Source organism: Lampetra fluviatilis, chromosome 15, assembly GCF_964198595.1.
Source record: "Lampetra fluviatilis chromosome 15, kcLamFluv1.1, whole genome shotgun sequence".
Taxonomy (NCBI): domain Eukaryota; kingdom Metazoa; phylum Chordata; class Hyperoartia; order Petromyzontiformes; family Petromyzontidae; genus Lampetra; species Lampetra fluviatilis.
Window position 1 is genome coordinate 13,943,164 of NC_136289.1, and position 19,617 is coordinate 13,962,780.

General features: G+C 53.2%; 1 protein-coding gene across 2 annotated transcripts in view; it reads left to right on the plus strand.

Moving 5' to 3' along the window:
* Window positions 1–18,133, plus strand: part of TSGA10 (testis specific 10) — a 32,396-nt gene extending 14,263 nt beyond the window's left edge. For both annotated transcript variants that reach the window (XM_078863330.1, XM_078863331.1), the window contains 20 exons: window positions 1,387–1,515; window positions 2,476–2,691; window positions 3,671–3,736; window positions 3,901–4,051; window positions 4,517–4,749; window positions 5,280–5,435; window positions 5,933–6,106; window positions 6,579–6,656; window positions 7,065–7,216; window positions 7,634–7,749; window positions 8,259–8,413; window positions 8,582–8,637; window positions 8,968–9,136; window positions 9,595–9,705; window positions 11,406–11,591; window positions 12,518–12,727; window positions 13,238–13,440; window positions 13,701–13,805; window positions 15,373–15,483; window positions 17,350–18,133. In XM_078863330.1, the coding sequence (XP_078719456.1) occupies window positions 1,387–1,515; window positions 2,476–2,691; window positions 3,671–3,736; window positions 3,901–4,051; window positions 4,517–4,749; window positions 5,280–5,435; window positions 5,933–6,106; window positions 6,579–6,656; window positions 7,065–7,216; window positions 7,634–7,749; window positions 8,259–8,413; window positions 8,582–8,637; window positions 8,968–9,136; window positions 9,595–9,705; window positions 11,406–11,591; window positions 12,518–12,727; window positions 13,238–13,440; window positions 13,701–13,805; window positions 15,373–15,483; window positions 17,350–17,371 (2,799 nt within the window). In that variant the 3' untranslated portion in view covers window positions 17,372–18,133. The remainder of the gene's footprint in view (window positions 1–1,386; window positions 1,516–2,475; window positions 2,692–3,670; window positions 3,737–3,900; window positions 4,052–4,516; window positions 4,750–5,279; window positions 5,436–5,932; window positions 6,107–6,578; window positions 6,657–7,064; window positions 7,217–7,633; window positions 7,750–8,258; window positions 8,414–8,581; window positions 8,638–8,967; window positions 9,137–9,594; window positions 9,706–11,405; window positions 11,592–12,517; window positions 12,728–13,237; window positions 13,441–13,700; window positions 13,806–15,372; window positions 15,484–17,349) is intronic.
* Window positions 18,134–19,617: the final 1,484 nt, after the last annotated feature.

The following is a 19,617-nucleotide window of genomic DNA, read 5'->3' on the forward strand; positions in this document are numbered from 1 at the left end:
ATCCTCACACGAGCTGTTCCGCCCATCTGCATTTTGCAGGAATTCCTTCCCGGTAAGTGGGACATGGGCCGGGCCTGTGAGTTGTGGGCATTGCCGGCCGGTCTCCGTGGAGACGTCGCTTTGTGCCGGTAACGGCTGGCATGGGACAGGTCGTTTCAGCGTTTAATGGCCCCGGAGATAGAGCCGAGTTTGTCTGGATGAGAGGGCTCCCCAAGAAGTTGCAAACGGGTGCCTCCCACCTCCAGGCCATGACTTTGCAGTGGCACGGAGCTAAAGAGCCAACATGTGTCGACATGGTGGCCTCTTTTAAAATGTTTTTCTCCCGAGGGATGCGTCGACCATGGAGATGGAGCGAGGATATTTGCTCGTGTGCACGTGCTAGGTGCATTGTTACCCGTGAGTGCCGGTGACGACTTCAGAAGGCATTCATCTAGCAGTGGATTTATCATGGCTGATGATTAAGAAAACATTTGCACAGATTTCACTTTCAACAGAAATAGTTTTTTTCTTGGGTCTTTCGGTAAAGTCACGTAGATAGGTTCAAAGAAAATAACAAAAAATAACAAAAAACTACGACGTTTCGATTGCAACACAAGCGTTCGTCATCAGGAAGAAAAAAGTTTATATGGTTGTGTATGTGCATGCAATGTGGGCACTTGCGATTGCTTGGTGCATGTACAGTTGATTTTAATGTGTTTAGTGCATGTACATATGTTTGTGTGTGTGACCTTTGTGGGCAGCGGTAGCGTAGTGGTTAGCACACTGTGCTACGAACCCGGTGACCCGACTTTGCCACCCCTAGGCCAACCCGGCCTCAACTGAGTACCTCGTGCAGTGTGGCGGCCTGGCGTGGTGTTGACCACCCACCCCACTGATGGGAGACACACACAAAGACACCCACCCAAAGTGCTTGGGGCTATAGGGGCGATCTTTGTGTGTGTCTCCCAGCTAGACCAACAAGGAAGTGGGAAGTGTGGGTGCTATATCTGAAGGTCGCCCGAATAGTTAACCCGTAACATTAGGATCTGTCCCCGTGAATCTCCTGCTGGCGAGCCTTTGCTATTCCACCTGGCGTGAATTGGCACCTCGCCCAGACACAAGCGCTGTGTGACACGTGGGTGTCTGAACATGATCTGGGCCATCCCTAAATGAACTCAGACTTATTCTTTGGGTCTTTCGGTAAAGTCACGTAGATAGGTTCAAAGAAAATAGTTTTTGGTTATTTTTTGTTATTTTCCTTGAACCTATCTACGTGACTTTACCGAAAGATCCAAAGAATGTGAATTCCTGCGGTCACGAAAGCATTAAGTCAAGATTTAACTCAGACTTAAATACTATCCTGATTCACCATGTAAGCGTGGAATCTCTCTGTGTTTACACGTGGAGATGGAGGATAGAGACCGCGAGATCGATCGTCTGGGACGCACGCTCAGCGGGGGGCTTCCGCACGATGTCGTCTCCCTCGAAGCCAAGAACCGCAGCAACGAGAAACTCATATCTCACCTCAACCTGCAGGTGAGCCCGTCGTGATGGACCTCCAACCACCTCCGCAACCACAATCACCCCTCGCCCAGCCTTTGCACGTGTAGCAGAGTAAGGCTGCACAGGCATAGGGCAACGTCTTCAAGAAACATTTGGTCTTGAGCTATTCCCTGGCGCAAGGTGGTGCAGCGTTTGCCAGATTAACGTTTTTAATGCCTTCCAACTAAAGTCGAGAGCATTCATGCATTAGCTTTATCTTGTCTGTGTGTCTGGCCATGTCTGCTTGCTTGCCTGCCTGCCTGCCCATGTGCCATCATCTTGTTGTGCATTTTGAAACTTAACATTGGTAACCCCAATTCAATTATTGCAAGGACAAACTCATGTTGAGAATAGATTACATAGAGGTGACCCCCGACTTACGACTCACGAAGTCTCGCCTGACAGTCTGCAACTGCGCAGAGAGCATCTCGTTCTCAACGCTCTTCACTTATTTTGTATATTTTCATAAAATTTTGAAGAACTTTCGCCTTTTACCACGTCTTAGAAGAGGAAATGTGATGCATGTGGAGAAAAGTACTTAAGGATTGTAAGTGTTTGTCTTTACTTACTACATGATTGTAAAAGTTATGTTAAGTTACTATAAATGTTTGTTAGGGTTATTTTCATTTATTTCCCTGGTCAATTTTGGTATGTTTATGGTATGTAAATGGGTTTCCAGGAACGGAACCCAATGTATAACATTGGGAAATAAAGATTCGATTTGCGACCGTCGTTCATGAACCAATTAGGTCGTAGGTGCGGGGGTCGCCTGTATTCCATGCGTATACATGATTTTTCTTCCTCGTTTTTTGGTTAATCTCATGACAAGATGCAATTAGTGCAGTTGGACTATAATTAGAGGGGGGGAAAAAGAAAACAATTAACTAAATATATATTTTCAAATACCTTGGACGGTTCTTTTCCCGTCCGCCGACCCCTTTGGACGCGTGGCAGGTGGAGTACCTTCAGCAGGTGAACTGCGACCTGCAGGAGCGCACGTCGCGCCTCTCGGAGCGCGAGCACAGCAAGGAGTGCGAGGCGGCGGAGCTGAGCGTGCGCAACGAGGAGCTGTGCCGCGAACTCACCGACATCGACGCGCTCGCGCAGCAGATGGAGCGCGAGCGCGACTCCACGCTGCTCTCCGCTCGCCGAGAGCTCGACACCGCCAAGGTTGCTCCGCGCGCCGTCGACACCGTGCGACTTCAACTAAATTACAATTTTGTTTTACCGGGAAAGGCCTTCCGAGCTATGTAGCTCTTTTTCAGAAGCCACCTGGCCAAATGATAGCTCAACCAAGTGGCTTATTGTATGGACATTTATAGCAGCCAAATACTCTAAACGCACGTTGGGTCTAAATGCGGTGGGAAAAAATGGAGGACACGGAGAAAAAATCCACATGACCACAGTGAGAACATGCAAACTCCAAATATACAGCAGGCGTCAGGGTTTGGATTGAACCCACGACCTCCTGTATACCAGGCGAGGGAGTTAACATCTCCTAGCCACCGCGGCGCCACAACTTGCAACTTGCGCCATAACTTGCAAATGCTGCCTCCAGCCTCAATTAGACGGCCATAAACCCACAGCCACAAGCCCACACTGGCACCGACTCTCTTATGCCTATAAATACACTCTGGTTGCGGAGGAGTGTTTTCATACATACCCAGCCTTGATCTCGAATACTTGCAAATCCATCCCAGCATAAAACCGTTGCAAACACATCCCAGTCTCGATCTTATAGTCGGTCTTCTTACACTTACCGGTCCACTAAGATCAGGGTGCAATGATTGCAAACATGTCCTCGCCTTCATCTCTAAAACTTGCAAACCCTTCCAGCATCTTGACAGTCGCAAATGTTTGCTGCAGGGAATTATATTTGCAATATTCTCAATTCCTCACGTGATAATGTTTTTGTTCCGATTGGTATTTGTTTAAATTTTGTAATTTTGGTGACCCATTCCACTCTTGCAAATAAGACTATCCTGGACTCTTGAGTTCTCACCGAGTTAAGCAATCTAAACTTGAAACACTCTTGTTACCCTGGGGGTTTTAATGGCGATTGTCCCCATCAGATCAAAATACGGTCGAACATTCAACGCGCCGAGTTGGCTTTATTTGTTGTAACATGAATCGTGCTCTCTCGTTGCAGTCTGAAAACAAGCATCTGCAGAGAGAAGTTGAAGCATATGAGGATAAAGTTGCTAAGCTGAGATCCGTAAGCTTAACAAAAGATACGCGAGTTTCAAATACGCATGACATGGAAATAACGGGGTTTTGTTAAGGAAACAGATCTCCCGGGGGGAACCCCACCCCTGAATTAGCCCGGTACGTTGAGGACGTGGTGCACACGCGTGTGCGTGCGTGCGTGTGCGGCTCCAGGAGTCGGGCGAGGCGGAGGCGGAGGTGGTGAGGCTGCGCGTGGAGCTGGAGTCTCGCGCCACCGAAAGCCGCCGGCTCTCCGAGCTGCTCGACTCGGCGCAGGACGAGAAGCAGCGGCTCAGCAACCGGCTCAACAAGCTCACCGTCACTGGCACGTCGCCACACTCTGAGCTCACCAGGCCTCGGGGATCGCTGCACAGGCCCTGACTGCTGCTCCACACTACAAATGCAAAGGCGGAGGTTCCACGTGTAGCCTTCCAGACCAGTGGGTCCCGAATTTTATGGAGACACGGACCATTGTCAATCGAACCGCCATGCAACAATAAGACATATTTTCCAAAATTAAAACTACCCTAAATTGTAGTTACTGCAATGAGTCAATCCGTGGACCACTTCCAACGCCCTTGCAAGTGTTGCTAGCAAGAATCTATTCATGTTTTCACAGACGCATTAAAAACACACGCCTTCTAAAAATGTACGTCTTTTAAACAGCTTGCACCATGACTGCTAACAGCAATCACCGATACTCTTCCTCGGCATTCTAACATTTGTTACTTAATCTCCCCCACCCCTTCCACTTTGCCGTGGTTTTCCTTTGGCACTGGCTCCTGCGCAGAGCGCGAGCTGGTGCTGGAGGTGGAGCGGCTGAAGCGACGCAACGGCGGCGGCTGCGGCAAGGAGCGCGTGTCGCCGTCGCGCCTCGACTCGTTCGTGCGCACGCTCGAGGAGGAGAGGGACCACTTCCGCGCCGAGGCGGACCGCCTGGCGGCGCTGCTGCGGGCCGGCGCCTCGAGCCCCACGCGCAGCCCCACGCGCCACCGCAGCCCGAGCCGCACCTCCCCCGTCAAGGTTGGCGCTGGGTGGGGACGCGGGCGTTGCGGGCCGTGCGGCTGCCATCGGTTGTTAAGGCTACTGTCGTCATCTTTGCCGTGCGGCTGCCTTGATCCCCGTCCCATTGCTGGATGAAAGACCCCGCAAGCTCTCGCCATCTATCACAGTCACGCGGTGTAACAATCCATCTAGCTCCTGCGCACACGCTGATTTCATCCGTCCTCTATGTATTAAGATGTGTTCAGCCAATGAATTAGTGTTTATACTTGTGGAAGGGAATCAGAGTAACCGGAGAAAACCCACACGTGCGAGGGGGCCAAACTATATCCCATACGAATGGGACTGATGGAGATTAGTCCACACTTGCTTTACCACCTCCTGGCAAGCCAGAGAATGGCGCCTCCTCCACGCCCACGTGCAGGGAGTTTAGCAACATTTACGCGATCTGCCAATCCGCGGCACCAGATTACCGGCCGCGCGCCATAGCCACCTGCGGAGTGCGGGTTCCGCGTGAGAGTGAACGGCGCCGCGCGGTGTTGCCCCGGCAGGGCGGCACCTACGAGTCTAGGCTGGTGCAGGTGACGCGGGAGCGTGACGAGCTACAGGGCATGCTGGACAAGTTCGAGCGCCACATCGCCGAGATCCAGGGCAACGTGAAGGTGCTCACGGCCGAGCGCGACAAGACCAACTCTCTCTACCAGCAGGTGAGAGGGCACCCCCCCGCACCCCCCCCCCGCCCCCCCCGTCCCCTCACTAGGGGCCTACAGGCAGTGGGTGGGACCGGAGCAGTAAGGCTCAGCCAGCGCTTGTCAATAGGCCCGTGTGTTGTGTGAGTGTATACGCATATGGGGAGCGGTGGCGTAGTGGTTATGTAGCACCCTGCTCTACAAATCTGGTGACCTGAGGTCGGTTCCCAGCCAATTGTAATATCAGAACTGGTAGCAGGCCTCACCTAGGTTGACTCGGATATAAACAACAAGTACCTAGTAGAATGTATAAACTTTGGCACTGGGAATGCACCGGGCTTAATAGGTGCTCGCTAACAGCACTTGCCACAGTCTCTATGGTTGCATACGATTGATCTTTGTCTTTTGTGTGTATGCGTATATACGGTATATGTGTGTATGACGCACCTCCCTTAATAGGTGCAGGGGGTTCTTTGTTTTTACGCGTGTGCCTTTGTGCGTTTGTATTACCCCAGTCCCAGGAGGAGCTCACCCGCCTGCGCCGGGAAGCCGTGCGGAGCCCCAAGTCGGCGCGCGCGGGGCTGGGCGCCCAGGCCGTGCTGCGGCGCGTGGAGCGCGAGCGGGACGACGCCATCGCCGACCTGAGACGCATGACGACCGAGCGCGACAGCCTGCGCCAGCGGCTACAGGTGCCGCAAGCACTCCGGGCCCTCCCGGCAAAACCAAACCACAACCCCTTTGCCCCTCCTGTAGCTTTACATTCTGAGCACGTGCACGCACAGCTGATATCGTTTGTTTGTAAGGATGTTTGATAAGTAGCAAACATACGAGGGTATCTTTGGGTGTTGCCTCTGATCAAATCACCCATAATGCACCCAATCACATATGAGGTGTCCGGGTGGTCCAGAGGCCAGAGAGCCGTAGTGAGTGGATGGTTTCTTGACCAATGACTGCACGCAACACAAAAATCTAATTAGTTCTTATTTAATTTAGTTCTGCACTTAAATTAAGTGGGTTTAAGTTTCACCCCCTGCTGTGCGGAACGGAGGTCACTAGAAGAGACATCGGAAGTGGCTTCAGCTCATTACGTGGTGCCGACAGTACAATTGAGATAAAACAGATTTATTTTTTGCATTTTCTCATCGTCGGTGCGCGTGGCAGATTGCGCAGGAGACGGCGATCAGCGAGCGGGCGAGGCTGGAGCAGCGGCTGGAGGACGTGGAGGCGAACGCTCTTACGGTGAGAGTCGCCCGACGCTTGGCATCAAGGTTAACGCGGAGTTGGCAGCGCTTGCGTCACACCCGTACCCGACTTGAGACTGTCATGTCGAGCGTCTGTTTAAATATTTTGTACAGGCGTTGTACATTTAATTCACATTTGAAAGTGCTGCCCCCCCCAACCTATTGTGTGGACTAGAAGGCCTATGAAGGGATATCAGAAGGAGGTAGTTCTGTAGTGTCCACTTCCATGAGCTGTTATCTGGCATTGTCAGTTGCACTGCTCTGCGAGATTTATGAATAGCTGCAACGTTTATGCGATCCACCAACGCGAACAGCACAATCGGGATAAAGTTAGGGGAAATTGTGATAAAAACATTCCAGGTTTAGTTGCTCACTGCCAGCGCGCGCGACCGGGGTCTGTGAGCAGTTGGAGGGAGAGCGCTCGGACCTGCGCGCTCGAAGCGCCGCCCTCAAAGACTCGGTGGCCGGGCTGGAGGAGGAGGTCAAGGGTCAGGCGCGCAGGCTGGCCGAGCGGGAGGACGAGCTTGCGCGGCACAAGTCCGAGCTCGGCTCCCTGAGGTTCGCAGAGTGTGGGGCAGCACTGCACTGTGCTGCACTCCGCACCACTGCACTTTACAGTGGACCACTATTCTGCACTGCACCGAACCACATTTCTCTGCAATGCAAAGTTAGGTGTTTTATGATACCCTATGGTGGGCAGGAGAGAGCAGTAGAGCAAAATATTTTGTTTATGCTCCGGTCTTCATCAGCCCAGATTGGCGCGGCGTGGAGAAGTAAGGTAAAATAACCCCGACGTCCTGCACGGCGTTGGAGAGGCCCTCATCCAACGGTGTATTGATCATGCGTGGCGGTGATGATGACGACGGTGGCCCTGCTGACATCGCGTAGTGAAGTCATGGTAGAGCGTGGAGTCGGTCGCTCGGAGACGCTCGGGAGAGGGCGCTAACGTTTGGCGGTGCGGTGGCGGTGGCGCAGGCTTCTGAACGAGCAAGCGGAGGAGGCCGTCTCGGAGGTGCAGCGCCGCCTCGTTGCCAAGTCCGCCGAGCTGCAGTCCACGCAGGACCGGGGCGCCAGGCTCGACGACAAAATCGGTACCGAAGAAAGTCGCTGTGCGTTGTTTATGTCGGGGTTACTCAATTGGAGGCCCGTGGGCCAGATGTGGCCCGTGGAAGCTGTGAGAGTGGCCCGACGAGAGATTTGGCTCACCGAGCCAAAGAGATATAGCTTTGTGTTCAACAAAAGAGGGATAAGAAACCTGGAGCTGAGAGGTACAGATGATTAGTCACGTGTGCAGACATTTGTCGAGTGGTGGAGGGATATCGGTAAAAAATTACATTATACCTCCACGATCTAAGCCAAAAGAAACTCATAAATAAAATTGTGTAACAGGGTCTTAAGACTCAGCAATGCTTTCCTGACTAAATAACTTGTTCGTAAATAAGCAACTGTTAAATAACTTATATTACTTAAATATTTGTAGATTTCACAGTCGATTTGATCTTAGCTGGTGACGACGACGACGCTATCAGAAGACGGGGGAGAGCGTCGTGCTGGTGCGACGTGACTAATCGGGGTGGCGTGTCGTGCCCGCGGGCGGCAGCTGAGCTGACTCGGCACAACGCGAACCTGCGCGAGGAGGTGGCGTCGCTGCGCGCGGCCGTCTCTGATCTGGACCGCGAGAAGGACGGCCTCCAAGAGGCCGTGGACGACAAGACGGAGGCCATCGTCGTCCTGGAGGAGAGGCTCGCGCAGAAGGTGGGAGCCGGGAAACGCACCTCCGATTAGCGCGGTTGGCTTCGTACGGTGCAAAAGAAGTTCAACGTGCGTACGTACCTCGCCGCCCAAGCGGCGCGTCGGAGACTTGCGGTGTCGGGGAGTGGGCGCGCTGGCGGTTGACGTTTTTTGCGTCGTTTGTGTGGACAGGATAAGAGCATCGGAGACCTGCGGGTGACGGCGTCCGAGCTGCAGTCGACGCTCGAGTGAGTCTGTGTGCCGTGCTTGTGGATGAAACGCGCTCACTCCGGGACACTCGTTGGTGTGCCTGAACACGTAATGACACGCAACAAGTAGTTGGCGACCAAGAGGTGGTGAAGTCAAACAACTCCCACTCTGTGGAGAGGCCTTCATCCAGCAGTGGATTGTACAAATAGGGGTAAATTCTGTTATTATTTGTGGTTATTATAGAGTATTGTATATAATGCCATCATAGTATTTGTCCCATGGGGGAGTTGCTCACACTTGCGCGCGTGTGTGTGCGTATGTTTCTGCGTCCGCGCCTTCGCGCGTCTGCGCGTGCATCCTGCCCGCAGCCGCGCTCGTGACTCGCTGGGCGGGCGCGAGCGCGAGGTGGTGTCGCTGCGGCGCCAGCTCGACTCGGTGAGCGTCGAGCTCAGCGAAACGGGGCACGGCCGCGAGGTGGCCGTCCGCGAGAACCACCGCCTGCAGGATGACCTGGTCACCATGACGCGCGAGAACCAGGTGCTGCCCCCCACCTCCGCCCCCACCTCCTCGTGTGTGCACAGTTACATTGCTGTGCCTTGTTTTGCTGTACTGCATTCAAGTCACGTCGTAGCATTTGTCGAGGATGCAAAGAGGGTCATTTTGACCACGAACTCCTTTCTCGTTTGTAGAAACTCTTGACAGCAGCTGTCGGTCTGCTCCAGCCAGGAGGCCTAGGCCTAGGGCCTCCTCCACGCAGCCAGGTTACCTTGCCAGTAACCTGATGGGTAGGGTCAACCAAAGAGAGAGACACATGACCAAAACTGAACAGGGTGCCGCTAGCTAGCAGAAAGAAGCTCTGACAATTACTGTACATTGTAATAATAATCCCACATAGTGGCTAATAAATTAAAACTGCTTACTGTTAACGCGTTGTGTTCCGTCCTCCGTTCCTCCCCCTCCCGTCTCTCGCCTCCTCTCGCGCCGGACCACGGCAGACGGTGAACCACGAGCTGGAGGACGCGCTGCAGCAGCGCGAGCAGCTCAAGCTCAAGGTGCAGGATTACGTGGCGGAGGTGGCGCGCGTGGAGGCGCTCCTTGCCGGCAAGGTACGTGTGGCGGTGTCGGGCACGCGGGACGGGCGCAGGTTTCTGGTGTTGGCAGCACCTCATCGTGCCAAGCAAACAGCACGTAAGCGTATCGCCCGCCGTCGCGATTCCATGAGTTACCAAAATTCGGGAACGCATCTCCATTCAAGGATCGATTGACTTTTGTCGTTTGACCTCGTGGTGGATGTAGCAGCTGCAGCGGCTGCAGGGATCCCACACAGCCGATTGAATACAATGGACAAGAATCCGTGAACATCGCTTCTTGAACACGTGCGTCAGTGCGTGTATGGATTCTTAATTTGAATACCACATTTAGCAACAGTCTTCGGTGAAGCTAGTTAATGAAGCGGTTGTAGTGCTTCTGTAGAGCGTAAGCACTGGGGATGCTAATATTCACCTTCCCTGATAAGTCGATAAGTTGGGGTCACGATTCGATGCAATCATCGCCTCCCGTTTGTCTTGTTTGCGCCGTCTCGTTTGCATTGTCCCTCCGGTGGCACTTTGTCTCTGTTAATTCCGTCTTGTTCATTATCATTAGCCTCGAGGTAAATACAAACTCCTGCTGGCATTATATATGGATTAAAGGCGCAGCTCTGCAATTTCTTGCTCACGCCACTGCTGGTGAGAGGGCCTCTACTAGGGTGACAGCCCCTCGAGAGGGAAGTTGACCTTCTCTTCTCCACTGGCCAGAGGTGTGAGTACCCACACTTTACCCCATCACATGTGACCTGCCGATCAGCTCACTGCGGTGTACCCATTTATACTGCTGACTGGATTCTCAGAGATCGCGGCGTCACGATGTCATCTGACCACGGCAAGCTTCAGAGGATAATCCAATATTCTCTCTCTTTGTCCACACTTATTGACGGTGAGAGAAAAAAAAACGAGTTTTTCCCGTTTGAATAAATGAGCGTAATTCACGGTCAAACAAAAGTCAAGTGACACGGACAGGAGGAGGGGGAGGAGAAGGCGACAGAGACGCGAGGAACAAAAGGCGCGCTCGGGCGGGCGGGGGGGGGGCGTGCCGCTCGCACCGTTCTGTGTGGCGGGCGCTGTGCCTGCCGCCGTGCGCGCGACGGGGAGGTGTCGCGCTACAGGCCCCGGGGCGGCAGGTGGCTCTGCGGTTACGCGCTGACACGTGAACGGACGTCTCTTGCCTCGTCACCGGCAGCGTCGCGGGCAGCGGCGCGGGCAGCGGCGCGTGCTTATTGCGTGCGTCTCCACCGCCCGCTTCGAATTCCTTCGCTCGCCAGGGCGGCACAGGGCCGGTGAAGGGGCTGACGCTGCACGGTGGATAATTATCTGTTTTTGTGGTTACATTTATTTTATACTAGAAAACTGCTGAAGTAGGCCTACTTCAGCAGTTTTCTTGCTGTAGTTGTCTCACCTGATGACGATTGCTTGTGTTGCGATCGAAACGTCGTGATCTATTATTTTTTCTACCTACATGACTTTACCGAAAGAACTAAAGAGTATGGATTCCTGCAGTGACGATTATTTTATTGTGTGAATTGTAGTTGTTAGGTCTTGTCCGTCCACTGCTGGATGAAGCCCTCGACATTCTCTTGAAATTCCCATCAGTCCTGCGATGCCACAATCCATCGCGCCCTTGCACAGAATCTGATCTCATCATCCAGCAGTGGGTAGACGGTCCTTGACGACGTTGTAGTAATCGCGTCTCGCCTGCCCCGCGCCCGTAGGAACACGAGAACCGCGAGCTGCTGGAGCAGTTCCGTCGCGCGAGCAACCAGGCGGAGACGTGGGAGGTGAAGGCCACGGAGGCGGAGGGGCAGACGAGCAACGTGCGGCTGGAGCTGCTCTCCACCGACACGGAGCGCCGGCACCTGCGCGAGCACGTCGAGCGCCTCGAGCGCGAGATACAGGAGGTGGGGGGCGCGTGGTCCGCACGTGATCCACGCACACTGCACGCACATGCAAACGTGTACACATACACGCACGCACGTGGACCGCACGCACACTGCACGCACACGCACATGCAAACGTGCACACATACACTCACGCACGCGGACCACACGTACTCATGTGCTCTGCACGTCATCCACACGCACACGCGCGCTCGCATACCGGGTACGATGGTACCGGTCTTCACATCAAATCGACTCATTAGGACTCTTGGTATTCGTGCCATACCTTAGAGCGCCAGGCTCTCAGGATGGCGCTATTTCACACATGAGTATAGTCTGCAGTAGTTTCACAATAGGTAGCGATTTTGCGACCTTTGCGTGTAATTTTTAAGTTTGAATATTTTTTTTTACCGAATTTTAATTGTGAGGACGTTAATTCGATGTACTGGATCAGCATTGCTGCAAAGTGGTTTGGTTGTATCCGTACTGCAACACAATCTTTGTTGACTAATTATTCAGCAGGCCAGATGACCCACTCTTGACGGTGGCCATGACCGAAAGGGACTCTTCCTTGGTCTCTGCTTGTCCTTGCGGCTGCCAGCGTCTAATGCGAGACTGCGTGGTTCTGTATGCACCAAGGGCGGGTCGCTAGAGTTGCCACCAGTTTTGGTTTTCCCCGGATCATTCTCCTTTTGAGGTCGCTGCCTCTGTAAGTCTTCCAGGGACGTTAAAGCACCTGACTTTTGTCAGTTGCGTACTAACACAGCACTCAAGACAATATATTTAGATGTAGTTGCCCCTCTTCCACCGGTATTGTGAAATCTTCTTCTTCCCAAGACACGTCCCGGTTTTTTGGACCTTGGAAGTGGCAACCGTAGCCATCCATCGCACGACATAATTATGGTGCCGCCCCCCACCCCCACCTTTTTCCCTTTGCCCCCGCTCAGCACGAGGCGGCGCAGCAGGCGTACGAGACGCAGGCCTCGTCGCTGGAGCAGACGCTGGCGCGGCGCGAGGCCGAGCTGCGGCAGGTGCAGGCGGAGCGTGGCGCGGCGCAGGCCGACCTGGCCTCGGTGCGGGAGCTCTGCGTGAAGCTCGACTCGGCCAAGGAGACGCTGTCGCGCCAACTCACGGCCACCAAGGTCGATCACGAACGAGTGAGTCGGAGGTGGGCGACGAGAGTGCTCGTCTGCAAAGTCTTCCTCGTTTTTGCCAGATATCCGAACAGTGCTGCTGTGGACATGTACGGCCACGAGCAAGAGGGTGTGAGCACTGCGCTTCCTTGCCATGCTGCCATGTGGCTTACATTCCATATTCTGTAGCCTCCTCTTTCAATTGTATCTTTTGGCCTGGTTTTATACGAGACGAATAATAAATTCGGAGCGCTCGCAGAGTCGTACATCGCCTCTTGTTAGAGAGCAGTCTGTGGAAGGAAAGAGCGATTGCAGAGCTAATTCAGAAATCTCTTCTGATGACCTAACAGTTGCATGACAGTTCTTGGAGCTGAAATTTTGCCGACTGAATTTAAAAGTAAAAGTTCATACGAGTCACTGGTGGCTTGGCTTAGCTCAACAACTCGGCTAACTCATTGCACTTGCGAAACCCGATTTAATCAAACGCCGCTGCCCAACGCTGTGCCCTCTGCCTGTGTTCGGTCCGCGGCGCAGGCTCTCGGGGAGCTGGAGAGCACCCGCACGGAGGTGGAAATGACGCGCAAGCAGGTGGGCAGCGAGCGGGCGGCCGTGCGCAGCCTGGAGGCCCTGCTGGCTTCGGGGCGCGAGAAGGAGTTCCACAGCCACCTGTCTAGCCAGGAGCGCGAGTCGGAGATCGGCCTCCTGCGGGAGAGGCTCACGCTCGCCGACAGCAAAGCGTGAGTGGCGAGCGGCGTCACGAGCGCACTGGCACGCCGCAACGCCCACGGCACGCCGGGGCACGCCACAAAGCGTCACGGCACCACAGCACTCCCCACGATGCCCCAGAATGCACCACAACAAAGCACGGTGCGGCAAGGAACTCTTCGCTAAATCACCGCGGCACACAAATGGACGACGCAGGCACGCATCGGTTACTCTCGGCATCGGGGCAAAGCCGCGTCATAATTGTGCCGACCCCGTGTGTTTGAGTGTGCAGGGTGAGTCAGTCGAGAGAGGTGGTCCAGCTTCGCAGCAAGGCCACGCAGCTCGAGTCTGAGCTGGAGCTCACTAAGCGCCAGCTCACCACCGAGCGCTTTGAGAGGTGCGTCAGTGCCGCACGGCCCGGCACAGCACCGCACAGCTCGTCGTGGCATAGGCGGAACACTGTGCAGCGCACCATGAGACACCGCAGGGCTAAACAGCATGCCATGGCACAGCAAGGTTCACCGTGGTAGTGAAATTTCATGCGACGATCATTACCCTCGGTGGCAGAGCAGGGGGGAAAGTGCTGCCCCCTTACTCTGCATCCCAGGTCACTTGAAGGGATCTCAGAAGCGGGTCTGTGATATCCCCTTCCATGGGATGTTCTCAAACCACTGGGGGTCACACTGCTGTGCGCTAATGCAAGTAGATTCTCGGTCTCGTGACATAACGCTGATGACACAATCAGGATAAATATTTGGGAAGAAGACTTGATTATTTTTAAAGCTATCAAATGACATCCACATGGGCGCTACGTGGCATGGATTTGCGGTGCCTAAAACATGACGCTCCGGGCTGTATGCGGCGACCGCAGCGAGGCACGCCTCTGAAAAATCTGCGCTTGGAGCGGTAAATGTTCTGCCTCCCTGTGACTCCGGCGGTACCACACAGAGCACCCCGCCAGGCACGCCGCAGTGCGGCGACGCGGATTGAAGGAAGCTCGCGCGCAGTGTTGTTTTGTCGCTCCCTTGAGAGCGCACGCCGATCTAAAGTTTTACGCGCCGATGTCGCCAATAACGTTTCGCGGTTCACGTTGTTCCGTACATCGGCGTGCATCTCCGCAGCGAAGAAACTTTGTACAAAATAATTATAGATTTGTTATTGCACTGCCAACAATGGATGGGGTCACATGGGTCGTCGTGTTTTGTGTCCGTGTTTTGTATCCGTGTTTTGTATCCGTGTTAACTACCGTGGATATGTGTCGTAAGAACACTACAAATATGTTTTTCATAGATAGGTAACACACTCATCTTGGTTAGGACCCTCGTTTTTTTAAACTTATTTTCACCCTATTATTCTTAAATGCCTTGATTGTTTGAAGGCGAACAGAAGCCATTCCTTATCTAGATCCTCTGCCAGGTTAACTGAATTGGGCACCCAAGCGAGAGGAGCGAGTAGGAGTCAGTCCTACTTCTTCTATGTAACCATTAAACAAACATGGACCGTGAATACAGTGATTAAAGCATTTTAAATATGGGTTTGAATGTCACGTGACGAACATCACTTTTGGTGGCAGGGTGAGTGGGAGCGTGCTGCCCCCTATTGTGTAGATCAGAGGTAACTGGGGTGGATCTCAGGATAGTTCTGTGGTGTCTGCTTCAGTGGGCTTTTGTTCCACGAAGGGTTGCACTGCTGCGCGAGAGATCTGTGTGGCCTCTACTTCTCATGACGTGACACCGCTAGCACAATCGGGCTGAAATTTATAGAAAAATTTAAATATAAACATTGGCTTCGATGAATGTCAATGGCTCAGTAATGCGCAGCTGCGTTGTAAAACATCACCGGCCGAGTGGCATTGGTGAACGCGGGATGCGCACCATTAGAAGGGCGCGCCACACTTACTCACAGGAGAGTTTCGCCGCTAAACTTGAACGTCACACTTGTGCGGCCCCCACCCCCCACCCCAGGGAGCGCGCGGTGCAGGAGTTGCGACGTCACGGCCTGGCCACGTCGCTGGGCACATCGTCGTCCTCTCCTCTCCGCTCCTCGCACAGCCCGCGCGGACGCTCCCCTGAACGGTTTGTGCCCCCCACCCAGTCACCCTGACCTAGTCCCCCCCCCCCTCTCGATCCCAGCTCTTCCCTTTCGGCCCCCTTCTTTTGAAAGCTTTGGCCCCTGCGTTGTGTCCACGTAAAACTTTCACTTTGTTTTATACTACGCTCGTCACTAAGACTGCATATCATGAGTCTTACGATGGCTTGTCGAGTATCGACAGCCAGTCACGAACATCGTCATCATGCGGAATTGACTTCTGTCATCTGCAATATAAAGGGGCGACTGTTCAAGATGCGTTCCGTTGGGTGCAGGTCGCCTGCACGGCTGCATCGCATTGCCCGTGGGAAGTCGTGATGAGTAATCGGAAACTTTCTCTTTAGCTTCGCCCTCCCAATTGCCCAGTCACCATGAACATTCGAAGCAATACCTCTCTGTGTCCGCCGGGCGGCGCTGATCTCGTTGTGATGGCCAAGGTGAACATTTGTAGCCATGGGTTTTTTAAATATGTAGGCCAATGGGCATAGGTCACATGTAGCTCATGCCCCGAGTTCCTGGCAAAACGAGCCCTTGACTCTGTACAACCAAAAATAGTCGAGTGCTGTCACTGGCCGACCGATTGATATGAGAACAGTGACGTTTTCTATTGGACGGCAGGTCGGCACAGTGCCTCCACAGCAAGGAGCCCCAGGGTACGATTCCCAACTTGGGTGCCTCTCTGTGTGAATTGTGTATATTCTCCCCCTGGTGTTATTAAGTTTCCACTGGGTTATCCAGTCTTCTCCCCGAGCTAAAACAAACACGCAACGTCACTGGTATTGGCCAAACATCCCATTGCTGAAATTTACCTGCGCTTCACTCAATTGGGATTGCATGTAGCAACATCATCGCCTGCCACAAAGACCCTCCTGAAAAGAGCCCACTGAGGCTTTCCTGGCTAAACAAGCGAACTAATAATGTTCGTGAGGGTTGTCCTGAGTTCAATCAAACAGACGAAGCCTCTTTTAATTCATCTGAATGGACGGTTGTGCAACATTTACTCCAATAGCATCACTGGAACGAGATGCTACGGCATTTGCTCACTGTCTAAATGTCTTTCTTTCTGGAGTCATCCATTGAGTGCTGGGAATGCCGACTCCCGTTTAGCAGGCGTGCGTGTGCCGATTCTCCCCCTCACTCTGCAGTGAATTGCCACAAGTGAAGGGCATGGTTCAGTTCAATAATCTATCATGTCTTGTCGTTGTGGTGCACACAGATCATCGAGTGGCTGCAGGGTTTATGTGCCCATGAGATCGGTCCTCCCGTATTTTGAGTTGCTCCAACGCAAGGCTGCGTGCGTTACACACGCAGCGTGGTGATGCTCCGTACCGCGCAAGGCACGATGGGACGACCCATCCCATGGATACAGTCACGCCTCTTGTTGTCTAGAACATCACATTTTGCGCGTATTATGAATATTATTACTCTTCCTCGTTTCCAGCCCGCACGTACTTTACAGTCCTATGACTTTCTCGCGATTCTTTCAGAACGTGTTCGAAATTTGTTCACCCTAAATTCTGACGCAATCACGAGTTCCCCGGGGAGAGGTGCTGCGGAATCTCTCGGTTCGACCGAGCAGTCGGCGGTTGTTGCCATTCCCCTTTCGTTGCCTGTGAAGGGTGTTTTGCTACCTCTTTAATATCTGCAGCTGCCAAGGAGCTCTCTCTATTCCTAAGCCCCGCGTCTAAGAGCCTCCTTTATAAACACGGGGCAAGGCTCCATGTCGCGCCCTGCGAGGCCTCCCACTACGCGAGTCCGAGCGGAGTGGAGAGCCACTTTGATGTTTTCTTGTTTTGTTTAGCCGTTGTGCGTTTTTTTTTACGTGTCTCTCGCTTTCTCATTCTCTCTTTTAGGAGCGTCTCCTTCAGAGATTGAAGGACCCCCGCGGCTGGGTGGTACGGGTGGCCACGGCGCCCCACGTCAGCCGCCTGAGGGTTAATGCCGCGGGCGTTTCGTCGCCGACATCGGCAGGAGAGCTGTGGGGATCGTGGGCCGCTCGCTGTGTGAACCTGTGTGAAGCGCATCCTCCTACCTGTGCGATTTCGTTGTGCTTCTTTGTGAATACGTTTGAACAAATATTGGGTGCTATATTGTATTTTAAAAACATAATTTGTGTTTTGCGTTGTTTTTTTTTACGTGTGCGTTATGGCTAACTTTATTTTTGTACTTTATTAATCTTCTATTGGTGAATAAAAATGTTATGCTATAATCAATTGCCAAAAGTAAATTTTATATATTTTTCTTCTTTGCAATAATTTCACTGCTCGTGCAGTAACCGAGTCGCGGCTCACGAGCACCTCTGACTTTGCCCGCGGGATCGTGTTACGCATATTACACGTGGCAAGCGTCTGTGCGACTGTCTCCGTGCCACCAGTCCTTCAAGTCCGGATGCAACAGCGGTCATTCGTGGTGGCGCCTGCCCCACGCGACGCGATCGCACCGTCGCGTGGCACCATCGCGCGTTCCGTCCTCCCGCTCGGGGATCGGAGGCTCGACGTGTCATGGGTCGCCACGATAGGCGGAAAAAAAAAATCACGATGGAAACCGCCGTCCCCACCGGACGCAGGCAGGACTTTCCACCTCTCTGCGGTCGGAACGCGCGAGCGATGTACCCGTCGGCAGCCTGCCTCCAGTTACAGTCCAGTGGCTGGCTCGTGATGAGTCGATATGGGTGTAAATAAAACATTGCCTTTTGACCATCGCGTTGGTCTGCCGTGTCGTGGAGCGTGCATTCCGACGAGCCGCAGTCGTTTCACTTCGCCTCTCGACATAGCGCACGCCATTATTGCCGTATTCGCCACGAAGCGCGCACACTGTTATAGCCGCTAACGCTCACGTACGCAATCGAAGGTTACGTCCCATAATCTGCAATTACGCTGACGTCTAGGAATGATAGAAGGCTTTCCCAACATATGGTGTTGACAGCTACCGCACTCTGGAGTCATCCCATGGAGTCGAACAGGAGGCATGTGGGAATTAATTTAAAGTTGGGTGGGAGGGACAAACAACTGCTGTCGCTCATTTTGGGTAACGAAGGATGGCGAACTGACAGCAGCTCCTGGAGTAGTTGCAGCTATTAAGAGGCACAGCATTTGGCTTGCTGCCCTTTCTGTGTCATAGCTGAATGGGCATCTGCCAACGCGCTTTGCTCCCACACCCATGGATTTTTAAGTACTTTGTGAATCGGTAATAAGTTACATCACGCTATGCCCTGGCTTCCCCCTGGGCGCGATATTGCACGAGCGACCGGGAGTGGCTGTACCGATTCGGCGGAGATGTGCGAAGTGCAGCAGCCCGTCCCTGCGGGCCTGGACGAGACCGGCGCTCGCCTCGGCCGCGTCGTGTCATCGCTTGCGTGCCGGCGAAATGAATAAATGAAGCGGCCGGGACATTGGCTGCAGTCGATTCCCATTGTAGAGAGATGGGGACAGGCAGGGTGGATGGTAGGACAGGGTGGGGGGGGTCAGGATGGGAGCCGCTGATGGACGGAGCGGTGCCTTAATTGCCTCCCGGGCAGACAGCCCATGTGTCTGGCTGTGGCCAGTACCGTTATGTGACAGGCGTGTGGAAATGGTTCTTTGAGGTTATGGGGGCAATTAGCCAACAAGGGGCCGTGGAGAGAAGACCAGGGGACCCAGATAGCTCGTCAATGAGAGGGCGTGGCATTTGGCTTGCCCCCTCCCCCATCTAAAAGTTAGGGGGGGAGAGAGTCCCTGCAGACATGGTTGTTCTATGTCGATTTTAGTTTCCTGAATGGGCCATTGAGCTAAAATGTCAAGTCTTATCAGAATCACAATATCTTTACTGGAGTGGAGGAATCCGATGAGCTATGAAGCTCTTTTTCACAGATGCCCAGTAGGGGCGTGACAACAACAAACAGTACAAAAACATGATAGTATATACGGTACTAAACTACGGCACGAGTGAACTTCTAATCTATATTCATATTTCACTAGCGTGGATGAAGACTATGTACGTGTTATAATGCCTCTTTATCCAATACAATTGTAGTGAGTTCAACGGAGTCGTAGACGTACTCTTTGGAGGCAACACATTTATTAACACCAACACACGGGGTAAATGCCCCTTTACAGAATAACAACCCGGGTGGTGACCACCAG